The sequence below is a fragment of the Astatotilapia calliptera genome, chromosome 11, assembly GCF_900246225.1.
Source record: "Astatotilapia calliptera chromosome 11, fAstCal1.2, whole genome shotgun sequence".
NCBI lineage: Eukaryota > Metazoa > Chordata > Actinopteri > Cichliformes > Cichlidae > Astatotilapia > Astatotilapia calliptera.
In genome coordinates this window covers 9,400,698-9,419,053 of record NC_039312.1, presented here as the reverse complement: position 1 = coordinate 9,419,053, position 18,356 = coordinate 9,400,698, and the positions used below count along the sequence as shown (strand labels likewise).

General features: G+C 37.1%; 1 protein-coding gene across 2 annotated transcripts; it reads left to right on the top strand.

The window, feature by feature from the left end:
- On the top strand, positions 1-13,205 carry slc6a3 (solute carrier family 6 member 3). 2 transcript variants are annotated; one of them, XM_026185532.1, is made up of 16 exons: positions 1-267; positions 911-1,018; positions 1,329-1,539; positions 2,487-2,618; positions 4,069-4,285; positions 5,672-5,810; positions 6,018-6,152; positions 7,463-7,566; positions 8,201-8,325; positions 8,576-8,688; positions 8,895-9,023; positions 9,222-9,321; positions 10,886-10,986; positions 11,643-11,810; positions 11,958-12,029; positions 12,128-13,205. In XM_026185532.1, the coding sequence occupies exons 2-16, from the start codon at positions 962-964 to the stop codon at positions 12,149-12,151; spliced, it is 1,827 nt and encodes a 608-aa protein (XP_026041317.1). In that variant the 5' UTR covers positions 1-267; positions 911-961; the 3' UTR covers positions 12,152-13,205. The 2 variants fall into 2 exon arrangements, with proteins under 2 accessions (XP_026041317.1, XP_026041318.1); XM_026185533.1 differs by lacking the exon at positions 11,643-11,810.
- The last annotated feature ends 5,151 nt before the right edge of the window (positions 13,206-18,356 follow it).

Below are 18,356 nucleotides of genomic sequence, written 5' to 3'. Positions count from 1 at the left end.
CTCGGGGCTCTGTGTGTCTTTCAGTGGAGCCAAGGAGGGTGGGAGGGCTTTCTATAACTCATAGATTGCCAGTTCCTCATCTTTTTCTCTCTTAATTATCATCTTTTTTCCCCCTTCTGTTTGTGCTTAACATCTCTTGCTTTGAGTCTAACTTATCAAGGAAGGTCTGCGTAAATATGATCAGCATCAGTTTACAGCACACTAGAGAACATCAGCACTGGAATTGAATCCAAACTGACATCGGAGTTCAGCTATTATTTCTAAAAGGTAAGAATATCATTTTGTAGTTTAAAATGTTTTGTGCTTTGTAACTCTGTATTTCCCTGTATTAATAGCATTATATATCCATTATATCCTGTGTTGTTAGTAAAAAAGAAAAATTAATTAATTGCAATTTAATTACAATAATTTGATGTGATCCTTTTGAAAAGATTTAGAGAAAAACAAAAACAAAAAAACACATACACTTTCACATAAAAAGTATTTTTGTGACATAATTTTAAACCAAAATTAAATCTGGAGTACAACATGTTGGTAGATAGTGTGCATCATCAACATACTAGGCCATTCTGCAAGTAAAATGGTTATCAGCACTTGTGAAATAAAACGAGCATGCTGTGATGACCTTGTAGACATGCTCCCCCATCCCTTCTTGTTACCCTCAGTCTGAATCAAATGACTCTGTTGTGTTTTCTCTTTCTCTCTCTTATGCCACATTTAATTTTTTTAAAAATATGTATATCTTTGCTACAGTTTCAGTGTTTAAAAGCATCTCATATTGTTCTTAATCCTTAATTTTCATCCCAGTGATCCTTTTGATGATTTTTATACTTGAATCAAAAACCTTATTCTTCACAAACGGAATAAAAAAAAACAAACTCATTTTTTTCTGTCTCATTTTGTGCTCAAGACTTGTCAGCTTTACCTACCGAGATTTCAACTATTACCATTTTGCACCGTGATGTCCTCAGTTGTAGCCCCAGAAAAACCCACCTCCAACACGATGGGTCCAAAAGAGGTCGGTACAGATCTAAGACACACAAGGCTGTTACTGTGCAAAGGTCTCAATTTATGAAATGACTGCATTTGCTCTCTCATCTGTGTGACTCATTATATTGTACTAAACTATAAAGTGCTAAAGATCAGCATTATACAAATATGATGCTTTTTTTAAAGAATGACAAAAATGGTAAAAAATAGTACAAATAATAGTATTTTACAGTACATTTTTAATACATCACCATGAATAACATTTCTTAAGGTGAATGTGTTTGTAATATTCCATTCTGCATTATGCATGATTGATTTTAAACTTGGTGACCCTTCAGGTGGAGCTGATACTTGTAAAGGAACAGAATGGGGTTCAGTTCACATCGACCACCTTAGTGACTCCAACTCCGACTCAGACTAACCCCAGTGGGGAGGAAGAGAGGGAGACCTGGGGAAAGAAAATTGACTTCCTCCTGTCCGTGATTGGATTTGCTGTGGACCTGGCAAATGTCTGGAGGTTCCCTTATCTCTGCTACAAAAATGGAGGAGGTGAGATTGATGAAGAGACTGATGTGAGGAAACTGTTTTTCTTTCTTTCTTTCTTTCTTTCTTTCTTTCTTTCTTTCTTTCTTTCTTTCTTTCTTTCTTTCTTTCTTTCTTTCTTTCTTTCTTTCTTTCTTTCTTTCTTTCTTTCTTTCTTTTTTTTGCCCCAGTCCAGGGGATTAGTCTGCCACATTGAGAGGGGTAGGAGGGCATAAACATGGTGACTGTGCTGAGCAAAGGCAAATAAGAAAAATAATGAAACAGAGAGAGAAGAAGGCAGAGAAAAGGAGGAATTAGTTACAGGCTAGAGTACTTTATGCATGCATGTACTACATGCACATGTTTGTGTGTGCTTCAGATCTGTGTGTATGATGGCCGTTGTTTTCGTCTTATTTCAATCCTTTACAGAGATCAAAATAGGGGAAAAACCACCACAGCTGTTCTGAATAGATTAGCTCTAACAATCAGTGTCACTAATTATGGCTGTTTAGCATAGAGCTCTCATTATGTTTAAGAGCTGTAAATGATGCTGCAGCTATGGTCAAGGCTAACACACAGCCTTTCACGTCGCTAAGTCTAATATGTATGTAAGGAAATATGACAAAAGTTCTGTCAGAGGCATAAACTTTATCTTCAAAGACAAACTACACTTTTATATATGAGCCCCCTCTTTTGAAAATTGTGTTTTCATTTTATTAGAATAGTCAATTATTGGAGTAAAGAGGGCTGTCTATCGTACAGTGGCAGTTTGACATAGAAAGAAAAATGTAAAAATACTAAATACTACATTTTCATAATCTGCGTTGACACTGCATATGATCCTGTAAACTGGCACTAAACTGATGCTGTTCTTTGAATTTACATGTGTGAACATGTCTGCAAGACATAAGTAAATAAATGTATTTATTTTTAAAATTGTGTGTGTGTGTGTGTGTGTGTGTGTGTGTGTGTAGGTGCATTTCTGGTGCCGTACCTGTTTTTCATGGTGATAGCAGGCATGCCACTCTTCTACATGGAGCTGGCTCTGGGTCAGTATAACAGAGAGGGGGCAGCAGGAGTCTGGAAGATATGTCCCATATTTAAAGGTAGGAAAGTAAAATGTATGAAGGTAAAATCAAATGTGACAGACCCTTGCTCACATATGCAAACACTCGAGGATATACGCACACCCTCTTAGGAATATAATAAATGTATCATGGGACGAGTTACATTTTTCTGTATGTCCATCTGCCTACATGGCTGTCTGTCTGCTAACATTCTCCCTTTAATCCCTACGTGTCTTTCTGTCTGCTTGCCTGCCCACATGCCTGCCTGTCCACATGCCAGTCTCTTTTGTCTGCTTGTCTCTAAGCTGAGCAGCGACAGGCATTGTTTATCCCTCCCGGAACATCAGGTTCTGCTGGCACTCACATGGAAAGCAAATGAAAATTGGGCTTTTAGACTTTTATTCTGATTGTCCGCATCCTTTTGTGTCACCCAGTGGCAGGTAACACTGGCTGATGCTTGTTCTGGGTACTTTTCAACACACCGTTAAGCAAAGCGCAGTTCAGGAGAAATGCCATCCAAACATACACTAATGGAGAAACAAACATGAAGTCCGACTCACGTTTCTAAGCAAAGTCACGAGTTGAAAATATAATGATACACTTTACTTGGCTCTGTTTTTTACGCTTTTTAAACAAGCTTTAATTTGTGTGCATTCATCCGTCGCTTTCTCTGAATTCCCTTTGATTTTTTAGAAGAAGTTACCTCTGATAACAGCAGACCATCTGTTGCTCCACAGTGAGAAGCCATAAGGCTGTCTTGTGTGGCATCGTGCCCTTGTTGGTCTGAAGGTGGCCCGCAGTGTGTACGTGTTGCTTCGTGTTTTTCGTCTATGTGTGTTCCTTGGAGCATGTGCCGTCTGTCAGGGACCACACAGAGTACGTTGACGTTCTAATCACACGCTTCACTCTCTCTCTGTCTCTCAGCAGGGGGATAACAGTAATTATTCAAATACACGTACACATGCCCGTATTGACAGTAATTATTCTGATCAAAAAGCTGGTTTCCTCCCAGGATCAATCCATTTGAAGAAAAAAGGACTTGGAAAGGGTTGGTGAAGGGAGATTGAGAGATAGCACGGCCGCATGTGGCGCTAATAAGAGACATGGCTCCCTGGACAAATATCACATCCACATTACAAAGAAATCAATAAGGCACAGTTGCAGTTATGCTTCCTAGCAAAGGTTAACATTTAAATACAGCCTTAGAAGAGTGGACATTGTTTCTGATTTACAGAAAGGGTAGATGGATTGATAATTAAGGCATAAAGAGGCAGCGTTTGAAGGTTGTTTCTTTTTTTGTGAGACTGCAGGCATGTAGCACTGGCTACTCTGGCTACTGTATACTCACAGTGTGCTTTATGGTGTGCACTAACAATATGTTATGTCTGGTCACAAGAAAGACAGTAATATTATTAGTATTAGTAGTAATATTCTTCAGTATTGTATCCTTAGTGTCTATGATATTCATAACTTATGTTTCCCTCAACAGGTGTAGGCTTTACAGTGATCCTCATCTCCCTCTATGTTGGTTTCTACTATAACGTCATCATCTCATGGGCAATGTTCTACCTCTTCTCCTCTTTCACCGGCGAGCTACCGTGGGTTCATTGCAACAACACGTGGAACAGTCCAAACTGCTCCGACTGGGCTGACAACGGCTCAGTCAGTGACATTTACAAAGCCACCCCGGCTCAGGAGTATTTTGAGTAAGTTGGCCTGATCTTCAGCTTTAGCACACTATTTGTAAGGAGTAAAAAAGGTTGCTTAGATAGTCCTGCACATGTCTACTGCATGAGGTATGATGTGTTTGGTTGGAGTGCAGTAATGGAATGCCTTTGCAGCCTAAATAGCTGAGATATATTATAACAGAGAATCAGAAATGCACAGTTTGGCTGCATTTAGCCAATATTGCCTTCCTTTATGAAGCTGACCAGGTGTCTCCTATTTCAGCAAGTGAAAGGGGTTGTTCTGCTGTGACAGATGCAGTATTTCATCCACGTTAGATAAAATGGCAGTGGGCTATTTATGCACAACCACCTGCAGACAATTTGACTATATCAGCTGAAAATTGGCTGATCTTATTTAGTCTCATCTGTTAGGCTGCCTCTAAATTTATGGATCAAGGCAAAAACAATGTCCACTGAATTTAGTCTTTAACGTGACACATGCTTGGTAACTATCTAGAATAAAGTAGACTTTGAACGTTGTCACCTTTAGGCAGTTTTCCCATCTTAGCTGCCATTTGTGATAATGTAATTCATTATAATGCATTATTTTCAGCACTTGCAACAGATGTAGCGACACTTGGTGCAGCATCTGGTCAGACAGCCTGAGGTCTCAAATCTCCCTTTAGGTGAAGCTCAAGTATCATCTTTCAGAAACAGGGACTGGATGTAAAGCCAATCTTATGAAGGGTATCTGGAGCCTAGTTTATACTTCAGTTTCTGATATGAATAATAATATTATAATGAACTTTAGTCATTTTTATCTTGATTGCAGCAGTTATTATGATTACATCTGGAATCAGTGAACCCTGAATATCCTACTCAGTACATACAGTACTGTATGTACTTTAGATGTGTGTGTTTTAGTAATGGTATTTTACGTCCTGTAGTTCATATGGAACATATTTAAACATATATTTAATTGGTGTTGATACATTTTCATGACAGAAATAATAAAATAGGTTATTTTTTTCTTTTTAAATGTCTGGAGAGAAGTCAACAGAGGTGTTGCTTTACCTTCTGTTGCATATGTTCTTTTTATTCTTTTTTTTAAGACGCTAAGCTCTCGTCAGAAAAAAAGGGAACCCTTTGGATTTAGTGCAGTAACTATGGTAACTAAAAAACTCAGAAATTAGCTACAATGTTAAGCCCAGTGCAGACGATGGATTGGTGTCAACAATGTGTGACATGAAATTCTGGTGACAGCTTTTTAGGCCAGTATTCTTGAGCTCATCCTGTCTCTTCACACCTCTGTTAAGCGAAGTCTTTCTAAATTTGAATGTGCTCATACATACAAGACAGTCAGTGTACACTAAATGGTGATTTAGGAGTCACCATGCCTCTTGCTTGAATGTTCTCCTTTCTCAGAAGGGCAGTACTCCATATCCAGGACAGTAACGGCATTGATAACCTGGGTCGTCCACGTTGGCAGCTGACTTCCTGTCTAGCTGTGGTTATTGTTCTGCTCTACTTCAGTCTCTGGAAGGGAGTCAAGACTTCTGGCAAGGTAACATATAAGATAGCAGACATTAATTACTGTTATATTTGCAAAACTAAAAATCTAAGTGAGTCATGGTGCACAGTGACTTTAACAGCATAGCAGTCAAATGCAGCACCATCTTTAAATGCATGATTGTTCTGCATGCATGTATCTTTTTCTTGTGTGTATCATGTGAGTGTGTGTGTGTGTGTGTACCTTGTGTGACTCTTTCAGGTTGTGTGGATCACAGCCACAATGCCCTATGTGGTCTTAACTGTGCTGCTGCTCCGCGGAGTCACCCTGCCTGGAGCCATTGATGGCATTAAGGCCTACCTCTCCGTGGACTTCCTAAGACTCTGTGATGCCAAGGTGAGCGCCAAAAGAAGAAAGAGGAGACACAAGTGAAGTGAGAGTGACAGTGTTCCACAAGAAGAAGATATAGTATGAGGGGAAATACTGTGGCTTTATTTACATTTTCACTTGTATTTCCTGTATTTAATTTTTACACTTGCATGTAAAGAGACTCCAATACTAAAAAATGAAGAATGCACAACTACAACAATTTTTTTAACATATCATACTACTGTGCTTAACAGGAGTTCTCATGGCAGGGAATTGTAACTTGTACCTGTTGCTTGACATCCAATGCAAAGCCAGTGTATAGGTCAAAACCAACACATACTGCAACAACTAACGCTGATAAATTTAGCATTTAAAGTCCTAGATCTTGATGAATGATATTCTTATCAACCCAAAATGTGATATAACATAATCCAAGAAAGTATTTTATAGCTGTAGATTTGTTGGCATAGTTATGGATTTTCTGAGATAAATAACCAAAACAGAAAAAAACAAAACAACAACTCAGAAAAAAGGGTAGAAAATACAGGCTGTATATAAAAGATGGAAGTGGCCATCAATAAAAGAAAGTCTAAATCTGTGTTTTATCTTAGTTTATTTTATTTTAGTCTAGTTTAGTTTAATTATGGTTCCACAAAGAGTGATTTAGACAACAGACCTGCTCACACACAAAAAATGTTGACACATAAAATTCTGAGCTCAAGTCCACAGATTAAGAGAACCCGAAACAGCGATAACAGAAAAAAAGCATAATGAAGTTTTATTTGCTTAACAAACAAGAAGCATAACAAGAGCATTGGGCTCTACTATTGCTATCCTCTATGTCTACTGTTAAATTAACCCTTTAATTTTATTGTGCCAAAAGCCTGAATGTGGAATTATTTTAGTGCAAGTAAACACAGCATTGTTTTAATTGCTACCTTCCCTGGAGGCAATAAAGAAATTTGAGAAAACTACTTGTGTCACTCATTTCAAATATTTTTCTTATCCATGAAACCTCCTATCACAATATAAATATCTAATTTAACTTAACACTAGGTGTTGAGGGTCCCAATAAATCCACATGCGTGACTAAAGGATTCATTTATGATAGCGAAAGCAAGGACAGAGATTGAGAGATGCACGGGAGCAATTGGAGAATTAGATTAGATAGATGCATGGAGCAGTAATTTGCAAAATTACCCCCCGTATTCACAAGCGTCTTTCATCTGCTGCTGTTGAATGAGTTTCCTGCAATTATCTCTAATAATGGCTTTTTTCCTCTCCTGTGCCTTTTGTTTGCCGCTTCACACAAGTGCGCTTGTTCTTTCTCTCCCCAGGTCTGGATTGAGGCAGCAACGCAGATCTGTTTCTCGCTGGGAGTGGGGTTTGGTGTGCTAATTGCCTTTTCCAGCTACAACAAATTCAGCAACAACTGTTACAGGTACGGATACACGGGGAGAGGCAGGTGGGAATTCACGGAGGCACACGGAGGTGGGGAAGCTGATTCTGCAAGCACACATGCAACATAAGCAGGTGAATTACAATAACCTTTGAAGCTCCTTGAAACCCTCTATGTCTTTGACACCAAGCTGCGCAGCAGACTACTTTAGATGTTACACCAATCAAAACTGTTGCACTCTTTGAAAATCATCTGCGACCCACAGGTGGCTTTTATCTCCCCCGTTTTGCCCTTTAAAAAAATGCTTCTGATAACTAACACTTCGAGGATTCCATAAAAGCATAAACTCGCTTTTAACGTACCATTTAACCTTAAAAAGGTTATTGCTGTTTTGTTCTTTTTTTTTTTTTTAATGAAAAGAACAACTCACTAGTTTGTCACATGATGCAAGATACTGAAAATCTGACAGAGCAATCTATCTAGATCTAGATCAGTCAAAGGTTTCCTAAGCTGATGTCAAGCCTGTACATAATTTTTTTTTAAGTGCATCCCTGATTCACAGCTGGTCTGGTCAGTTATGTGGATATTGACTGTTTGCTGGCTGATGATATATTGACAAAGTGTTTTACATTCTTATTATGGACTATCGTGTTTCTGCCTTCTTTTATTGATCCAGGGACGCCATCATTACCAGCTCCATCAACTCTTTAACAAGTTTCTTCTCTGGCTTTGTGGTTTTCTCCTTCCTTGGGTACATGTCCCAAAAGCACAACGTGGCTCTAGACAAAGTTGCAAGAGACGGTATGATTGTTTATTGTTGATTATGCAAAGCTTTTTAAACTGTTTAATTTTGAGTTTAAAATGTCATAAAACTGACGGGAAGGCTATAAGGCTGTTGATTTTGGCTAATCTACAACATCCATTTTTGTTCTACCTCCTCTTTTACTTTTATTTTATATTTGCTAGAAGGGGAAATAGTTTGAGCACTACATTTTGTTTTGCGCTGCTGTTCACCTTTGCTCTTTTTTTCATGGTTTTTGTGCTCTTTTAGGCGCTGGATTAGTGTTTGTCATTTACCCCGAAGCCATTGCAACACTACCCGGGTCATCAATTTGGGCAGTTATCTTCTTCATCATGCTGTTGACTCTGGGCATTGACAGTGCAGTGAGTATCCACACAGACACTCACAGTTACATCCCTTTGGTCAGCCAAATAGCATACCTTTTCTGTGCCAAATTACTGTTTTTCATTACTCTCAAATATATAGTCTAGGAGCAGTAACTATCCAAGCATCGACGGGCCTCTTCAGTGACTTAACAGCTCAGGACTGACTTTTTCTTTCTTTCTAACTGCTGTGTTTTTTGTTGTAGATGGGTGGCATGGAATCAGTGATCACGGGACTAATTGATGAATTCAAATTCCTCCACAAGCACAGAGAGCTGTTCACCCTCTTTATTGTTGTTTCCACTTTTCTCATCTCCCTCTTCTGTGTTACAAATGTAAGTCTCTTATTGAGGAGTCTGTGTTTAATGGCATGCACATCACGTTAGTGTGCTAGTTAGAATTTATCCTTGCACTGTGGTTAAACTCCTAGTGTTTGCATACGTACAGACATAATATCTGCAAAACTGTCTAAAAACAAGGTAACAGTAGAAAACTTACAGGCATTATTTTCTTTCTCTCCTCTTCCTCTCCAGGGAGGGATGTATGTGTTTACTCTGCTGGACCACTTTGCAGCAGGAACATCGATTCTGTTTGGAGTGCTTATTGAAGCCATCGGTATAGCGTGGTTCTATGGTGAGAAAGATGGACTAAAGAAAAGAGGCAGGGGGATGATTTTTTTTCATGGCCAACAAAGCTGATGCTTTATTAAGGGTTTGATGAGAAATCTTTTCGCATAAGTCATCTGTGCCTCAATGCAACATATTTCTATTAGATGTAAGAATATTGCTGCCAGACAATCCATTCCTACTGGCCACTTCACTCTCTGACCAAATCTCTACCCAAGTCACAAGCATATACAGTACCTGTGGTGCTTGCAAGATGAAGACGAATTCTAATCATTGCCCGTGTGAATCTTTGTGCTCAATCAGCAGTGATGAAGAACTATGTAAAGAAAATTGTATCTTGGGAACCGGCAGGAATCAGCTGCCTCATATCTAGATCGCAGTCTCTTGTGTGCAAGTCAAACTTTCTCCATGTGGCCAGATTCTTATGATACTCCATTTAACATAATTTTTGTCAATAACAAATTAAATTATTTGTGAATGACATCAGACAGAGGAAGAAAATAAAAAAAAAAATTATTATATTTACAGGGTAAGAGGCACTGTATAGAAAGACACCTCTAGTTTTGGTAGGAGCTCATGAAGACAAATATTAGGCCCCTGTGTGCTCTTTAGTGACCTCTTGTGGTTCTGTAGATAATTGCAGTAATGATAGCCCCCCCCCAGAGGGAAGGGGTAAGTCTATGTGTGTTTGATTTTTTTTCATGGATTTTCACCGACAGCAATAACAGCTTAAAAGAAAAACAAGCAAATTAAAAAATAATAATAATAATTGAGTGGAAATTCTAGACCCTATTCGGAAACACCAGCAGACAGAAAAACACTTTAAAGGTCAGAGACTGAGTTTCTTGTCTAATGTCTAATAAGTATGACTATGAAGAGGTGCATAAAGGACTAAATACTAAGCAGGCCCCAGGCAATGAGGTCAACATATTGCCCCACTTTGGTGGGTCCTGACCTTGGCAAGTCAGATAAATCAAGCCTAAGGCTTTAGGGGGCCTTTTTCTGGCTCTTTTCCCCCCAATACTCTTGACTGCTGACAGAAATGCTTGACCCCGGCCACTGTGGTCTTTTGATCTGCACTCCACTGCATAAGTACATCTAGCAGTGCGGAATACCTGGCAGTCGTTCCGGATCTATTCCTCTGCGGTGAGAGATGCCTTCAGGACAGGAAGGCAAAAAGGCAAAATACAGCCAAGGAATAAGAGAAGCAAAATCATGACAAAGGTGAAAAATGGTGCAGCAGCTCATAATGGTTAGCTTTGCAGAATGACGTTGGTTAATGCAAATAGTTTAATGGTATGCTGTATTTTTGCTATTTTTACTGATACCTGATAACCTCTGGTATTACAGTTTTTTTTGTATTAGACTTAACTTTCAATTTAAATGTATACACATGGAGCATGAACACACACCCTGCGTTGATAATGCTCATACCAAAATTTCTCTTGGAATTGTGCAGAGAGAAAGACAGAGAGATTGTTCTTCTTATGCTCCAAGCTAATATACAGTACTGTAACTCTGCTTTTCTTTAACCATGTCATGGTAATATTGAGTATTTCTGTGTGTTTTAGGAGTGGACCGTTTCAGCGATGACATTGAGGAGATGATTGGCCACCGACCAGGCAGGTACTGGAGGCTATGCTGGAAGTTTGTCAGTCCCTGCTTCCTCCTGGTGAGTTATACAAACCCCAGCAAGTGAAAGTTAAAAAATGTGAAATCAAAAGATGCATAAAACTTAGACTGTAGTTTGATCTGATTCTCCTCTCATCAGTGTTTTTTTTTATCATGATAACCAAACAAAGTTTGACTTTTAAACAGAGAATTTAGTTTTCCACAGACAACATGTGACCTCAATACCAGAAATAAAAAAGCATGTTTAATTTTGCATCTAAAAAAATCAACAGACCTGCTGAATGAATAAAGTAGCTTTTCAACCCCCATACATTAACCCTATCATTATCTCACTGCTTAGCTTTTGATTCACATTCACACTGAGTATAAATCAGATTGTTCATATCCTCTGCTTATGTCTTGCAGTACACTCACACAACTATATGTCAGCAGCAAAACACTGTTACTACAGCATCTTCTTCCAAATACGTACACAAAGGAAACAACTTTACTGGATATTATTGTTCCCTAGTCTCTCATCTTTCCTGGGGTGGCTAAGGCATGTGATTCACTCATCATGAGAATGAATGATTGAGTTCATTTCTTACTATGCTTTCCATTTTAACATCAGCCACAAGTGTTGTCTTGCAATAATCTTACCTCCTTTTAATCAGTGGTTTTTCAGGTCATGTGTGTTCATAAATCTCTTTCCCATAGTTCATGGTTGTGGTGAGCTTTGCCACATTTAACCCCCCAAACTATGGCTCCTACATGTTTCCTGCATGGGCTAACATGCTTGGGTGGTGTCTGGCCATGTCATCAATGACCATGGTGCCTCTCTATGCCATCTACAAACTGTGCACACTGCCTGGAAAGTTTTGCGACGTAAGTCTATAAGCTCCAAAATCTTTTCAGATGATTCTTATCCATACTAATCTTCCATCTTTAGCTGCCTTTGTCATGATGGAGCTCTTTCTTGATTAATTAAGTGGAGTGTATGACAAGAGTTAATTACTCTTTTCCCTTGAACAGAGATTGGCTTATGCCATCACCCCAGAGACAGAGCATCATCTGGTAGACAACGGGGAGGTCCGGCAGTTCACTGTAAGAGTTAATTCAATCATACTTTATGGTAATTTGTACGGGAGCACAGTACTGTAATTTATTTCTTTGACGCATTGCACTTTTCCCCCCCCCCACAGTTGCATCACTGGTTGGTGGTCTGAGGGCTACAGAGAGAGTGGGAAAGAAAGAAAGAGAGAGAGTGCGAGAGAGAAAAAGAGAGAGGATGACTGCATGGACACTGAGTGAATGCATGCACAGTAAATGTCCGAGGAACAAAGAAGAGGAGAGCAGTTTATTTAAAAACAATGATAATGGTGGTGGGAAGTTTAAAAGTGCCAAGAAAAAAAACCACACACACACACACACACAATGAAATCGTAGTGTTCTTTAATTTTGTGTGAAGCTGTGCATTGGACATCTCCACCATTTAATTACTGCTAGTGAATGGGATTCAGTTAAACAGTTCATGTGGTGTTCAGCCTGTTCTTTTCCATAAATGCAAAGGTCCCTGAATGCAGCTTGCGAAGTAGCAGTGTGAGAAATATTCTTGGATATTTTTGCATTAGCCATTCCCAATAACGACCAATGAAAGCTCCAAGAAAATGAATGCTGTATGTTTAGATGCCCATGGACATTTGTCAACATGACAACTGTGGAAGATGTTGAGGTGCTACACACAAACAATGTCACGTTTTATTTATGTTGGTTTGTTTCATTTTCAGTTAGCTGATAAAGTTCAAACAGCATGTGGCCTTTATTTTCATTACCTTTATGTTTTTATTGTTGTTATTGTTCTGGGTGAAAAATCTTCAAATATTCAGCGCTCAGAAATAATTGAAATGCTGAGCGCTCAAAGTTTTACTGAATCCCAGTCCATATTATGTTAATGTCGCTATATATCTGTTTGCTGTTTCTGTTAAAAGACTGTTATGAAGTTAGGATTCCTGCAGAGCATATTTCACCAGGTTTTTACTTTATTTCCAATTCCAATATTGCATTAAACTAAAATGACATGAGAGTAAAAAGGAGCTTTTACTCTGAGCTCATTCACTTCGCATCACAACGTAATTCTTTAGGTTAAAAATCACAAAATACGCTGAAGATAAAACTGTCATTTATTACAGCTGCCCTGGAGTCACATGAGCTCAATGCCAATTCTAAAGTTTAAAAGAACGTACCGATAGACAAAAAAAAAAAAAGCATTAGCCACGCTGCTGATTTAATCGACCAAAGAGCACAGTGAGTTAAAAAAAAAAATTCAGATATCTCGTCATCTAATGAGAATATTTTGCCAAGGGATGTACTTTCTTTTAAACTGTACACAGCTCATCTTAGAAGATCATTAACTCTTTACACATTGTAACAAATCGTGTCCCCACCCCTTCCTCAAAAGTTTCAGGTTGTGATTTGGCGACAATGACTGTCACATTTCCTCCAGAAAGCATAAAGCTTTAATTTCACAGTTTACACAGTCTTAACCAGTATTTCAAGACAGTTTGAAAGCTGCTTTTTATTGAACTGCAAATAAATAGTGTGTAATGTAACAAACTGGTATATCTGTGTAAGTAAATGTAATGTAGAGAGCCTTGTATTGTACTGTATGATATTAAATAACTGCAAACACACAAACGCACATATATTCATATAAGATTTACATACATTTTCTTCCTCTTGCAAACTCTTTCTGTTTAATCAGAAAACAAGTAATCCTTCCCAAACAGGTCAATAATGACTTGTTATCACTCCTTATGGTACATGTAACACTATGTCCCAAATTGTATGCCTGTGCTGCTGTACTGTGCCTTGTGGTGTTTACAACTGTATAATTTTGTTTTGTACTGTCAAATAAAGTATAATTAATTCAATTTAAATATACCTCATTGTTTTCTCTTTTAACCAACAGCAACAACAATAACGATAATACTTTCTTTTCCTTTCTTTATGGCACTGTGATGGCTTTATAGAAGTTAGCACCTAAATAATTTTTTTAAGTAACTGCTGATCAGTGAAGCTATTACTTTAATATTAAATAAAAATGATGTAATCTGGTATGATCATTAGGAGCACAAATGTCAGGGTTCCACTCGAACAATTTTGTGTACAAAAACCAGAAGGTTTATTGATCCCTCATAACGTTGTCTTCGGTATTCCAAAAGAGACATTTTAGCCATCTACCCTCCAGGCATGTCTGTATTCAAGTGATTTATTCTAACTAAACAGATAACCACTAAACTGAAAAACATAAACACAGCCCGCATGTTGTGAAAAGCACCGATAATTGAGCTCTTTCAAGATTGGTCAGCGTGACCCAGACTCTGTGGTGTTCATTACTGTAACAAGTGCGTTAGACAAATGGTTTCAGAGGCAGTCCACAGAAACATAATATTCCTTATCCACCAAGACAAACATTTGGGTACAATTGATGATTAAAAAGCATGATCTCTCAAAAGAAATCAAAAGTTTAACTTCCTGGTTATTAAATGACACTGTAAGGGTTGATTTGTCATTCAGAATGAAAAGATGATTAATTCACTGCAATTTCATTGTTTATTAGACTTTACTTAGTTACTTACAGTTTGCTAATTGATGTGTACTAATGATGGGAAGCACTAATGTAACATTCTACATTCTGCATTTGTTAAAGATTCCCAAATGTTGTTGTTTTAAAATAAACGTTTCATTAGTGTTCAGTGCATCTGTCCTCATTTCTAAGGCATCATATATCATAGTTTTATCAAAGCTTAGCATGTTTTAAAATTATTCAATTCATTTAAATGAGGAAATAGATCACGAGAGTACATGACATTTTACAATGTGTCATTATTTATTTAAAAAATCTAAGTCAAAATGCAAAAACAGCATGTGAAAGCTAAGCACCTCAGTTTTTCATGCAATAATTTTGCATTTTAGCTTAGTTTGTGTTAAATAAATGATGCCGTTGTTATGTATTGTTATTATGCAATTTTAGACCCTGCTAAAGGACAGATGATCTTTTTATGATTCCAGATATGTAAAATCTTAGAATCGACAATGGGTACACTTTATTCTTACCCTGAGTGTATATATAAATATGTATGGGACACTGAGCATAATGAAGAAGTTCTGGGAATCAGAATATGTATCTTTAAATATTTAAATTTGGCTAGTTTGCCTTCAAGGTTATTTTCTCAGGCATGTAGAGAAGTCCTGTTCATTAAGCAATTTCACCACAGACCTGAAACTTGCACCAAACAGCTTTTGCTCATGAAGAAACTAGATCATCATCCATTGCTGTCCATAAGAAAGTAGTGATCAATAGCACTATCACTGGTATTAATTAACTTCTACACATTATAGCTGGATAAACTGAAAACTACTACTACTAATAATGATAATAATAAAATATAAAATACTAGCAGGTACTATATATTCATGACATTGCCATCTATCCATGGGAACACAAGGCGGTAAATGACAACTAGCAGGTATGACAGCAAAATTGAGGTAAGAACTGGTCCTCAAATCCACAGTGGTAATTTGAAGATGGGAAACAGGTGTAGTAACTGAACCCAGGTGGCAAATGATTCAGCCACACCTCCAGCCAGAGCAGATATTTAGGTTCTTGAGAGCCCTAGTGCACCATCTGTATGGGCAGGGCAATATGGACCTGTAGAGCAAAAGGAGGTCTGCACAGACCCTCATGCTAACCATCTCATAAAAGGAGGACGTTTACATTGTTCTTGATTCTTCCTCAGTTTCAAGAGTATTTAAGACATGCTGAAGTGCTGTCAGTGGCTGAGTAGTAGACAGAAGTGGCAAAAGTACAGATGTTCTTTATTTGAGTAGAACTAAGTAAAGAATATCTGTACTTTTGATACCAGTGTCAAAAAACACTACGATAAAAGCTGAAGTGCTGATTCAAGTAATTGGTAATTTGGGTAATTTGGTAATTTATTCCAACATGTGAACAATATACAAGTACATTTAGAAAAGAAAATAAGAAAGAAAAAAATACTATACAAATTACATAAAAAAAAGTTCTGATTAATTTACATGTTGAAAGGGAGTGGGAAGAAGTAAACACTTATTTAATCCCACCCCTTTGCCATAAATGATCAGTTAATATTTAGTCAGCTTCCTTACTGATATAATTTGTAATAAAAACAGTGAACAGATTTCTGATATACTATATACTATAATATCACATCATGAGTTTTTTTGTCTGTTTGTTTGTTTGTTTTTTAAATAGCAACATTCACTTAATTTAAATATTTTCCTTTTCTTTATAGTTCGAGAAGATCATATTTTTATAACTCTTTTTGAACAGTTTTATGTTTGGACATTGCTTTAATTCCATATTCAGACTGTTCCATAGTTTCACTCCATGAACAGAAACACAAAAACCTTTTCTTGTAGTACGTACCTTCATTGTTTTGAAGTTACAAAAACCCCTTAAATTACAACTTCCTTCTTTCAAAAAAAACATACTCTGAATATTACCTGGCAGGTCTTTATTTTTTGCTTTGAATAGAATTTGTGCTGTTTGGAATTTCACTATATCGTCAATTTTCAATATTTCAGACTGCAAAAATAGTGAGTTTGTATGTTCCCTATAACCTGCATTGTGGATGATTCGAATTGCTTTTTATTTGAAGAGTAAAAAGTGAATGTAATGTGGTTTTATAGTTATTGCCCCAGACCTCTGCACAATAGCTTAAGTATGGTGAAACCAGTGAACAGTATAGAATATGAAGTGATGTTCTGTCGAATACCTGTTTTGCCTTGTTTAGTATTGCAATGCTTCGTGATACTTTGGAATGAATATATCTTACGTGAGCTCTCCAGTTAAGTTTTTCATCTATTATTACCCCCAGAAATTTATTTTCACTGACTCTTTCAATATCAACACCATTTATTTGAATCTTTGCATTTGTATTTAAACTACTATTTCCAAATAACATAAGTTTAGATTTATTCAAATTTAATGATAATTTATTTTTATCAAGCCAGGACTTCACTTTACTTATTTCATTAGTCATATCCTCCAATAAATTCTGCAGATCATCACCAGAGCAAAAAATGTTTGTCGTCAGCAAAGACAACCATTTTTAATACTTTGGACACTTTACAGATGTCGTTAATGTACAAGTTGGAGAATTTTGGACCCAAAACTGACCCTTGGGGTACACCACAAGCAATGTCCATACATAAGGAACAACCATTTATTTTCACAAACTGCTTTCTGTCACTTAAATAACTCCGGACCCAATCTAAAACTACCCCTCTGACACCATAACGTTCCAGTTTTCTTATTAATATATCATGATCTATAGTGTCAAATGCCTTTGTCAAGTCTATGAATAACTCAGCCACATATTGCTTTTTGTCTATGGAATTTGTGATGTATTCTATTGAATCTAATAGTGCCGATGATGTTGATCTGCTTGATCTGAATCCGTACTGACTCTCAGTGAGTAGTTTTTGTTTATCTATAAATTTTTACTGTCGGTTTTTAAACAGTTTTTCAAGAACTTTTGAGAATTGAGGTAGTAAAGAGACAGGCCTGTAGTTGGTGAAATGGTGTTTGTTTCCAGATTTGTATAGAAGTATAACTTTTGCTATTTTCATTCTGTCTGGAAATCGACCAGTTTGAAATGATAAATTACAGATGTATGGTTTTATAATAGCCTCAATGACTCTTTTAACCACTATCATATCAATATCATTACAATCCAAAGATTTCAGATTTTTACAGCAAGTGAAGTGAAAAAGTACAGGCTCTGAAACATACTTAAAATAAGAAAGTAGAAATAGCTCCTTGAAGAATATTTCTACCACCTATTTTTATGCAAAGTTAGCTGAACCTTTTGCTACATTAATGTAATAGTAATGTAATATTATTAGATATAGTAAAATAAAGTTTGTATTCCTATCTGTAGTACACAGTTTTGCCTCTTTCGTCTCTTTCTATGTGACATACCCTGGTGATTAATACAAGAACAGGACTGTCTTTCATACGTTACTGGATCTTATCCCAGCTGTTAAAACTCCCATTAACTTAAAAAAAATTAAATGTTATCCTCAGAAATTGTTCAGATTTTCAAAAATAAAAGCCTTCACTTATTTATCATTTTATTATGATTCCTTAATGTGCCAGGTTTACAAAATAAAAGCACACATTTTTCTTAGTTACAGCACTTAACTGTTTTTGTATCAACTGCTATCTCTACTGATCCTTTTTAGCCAAACAAGCACTTTTGTACATTTACATTTTATTTGATATGGACGTAGATCCTTAATATACCTGAATTTCTACGTTTTCATGATGCCACCCGACTTCAGTTTCTCGCTAGTGTTATCAGGCAATGACAGATATTTGCCATCAAG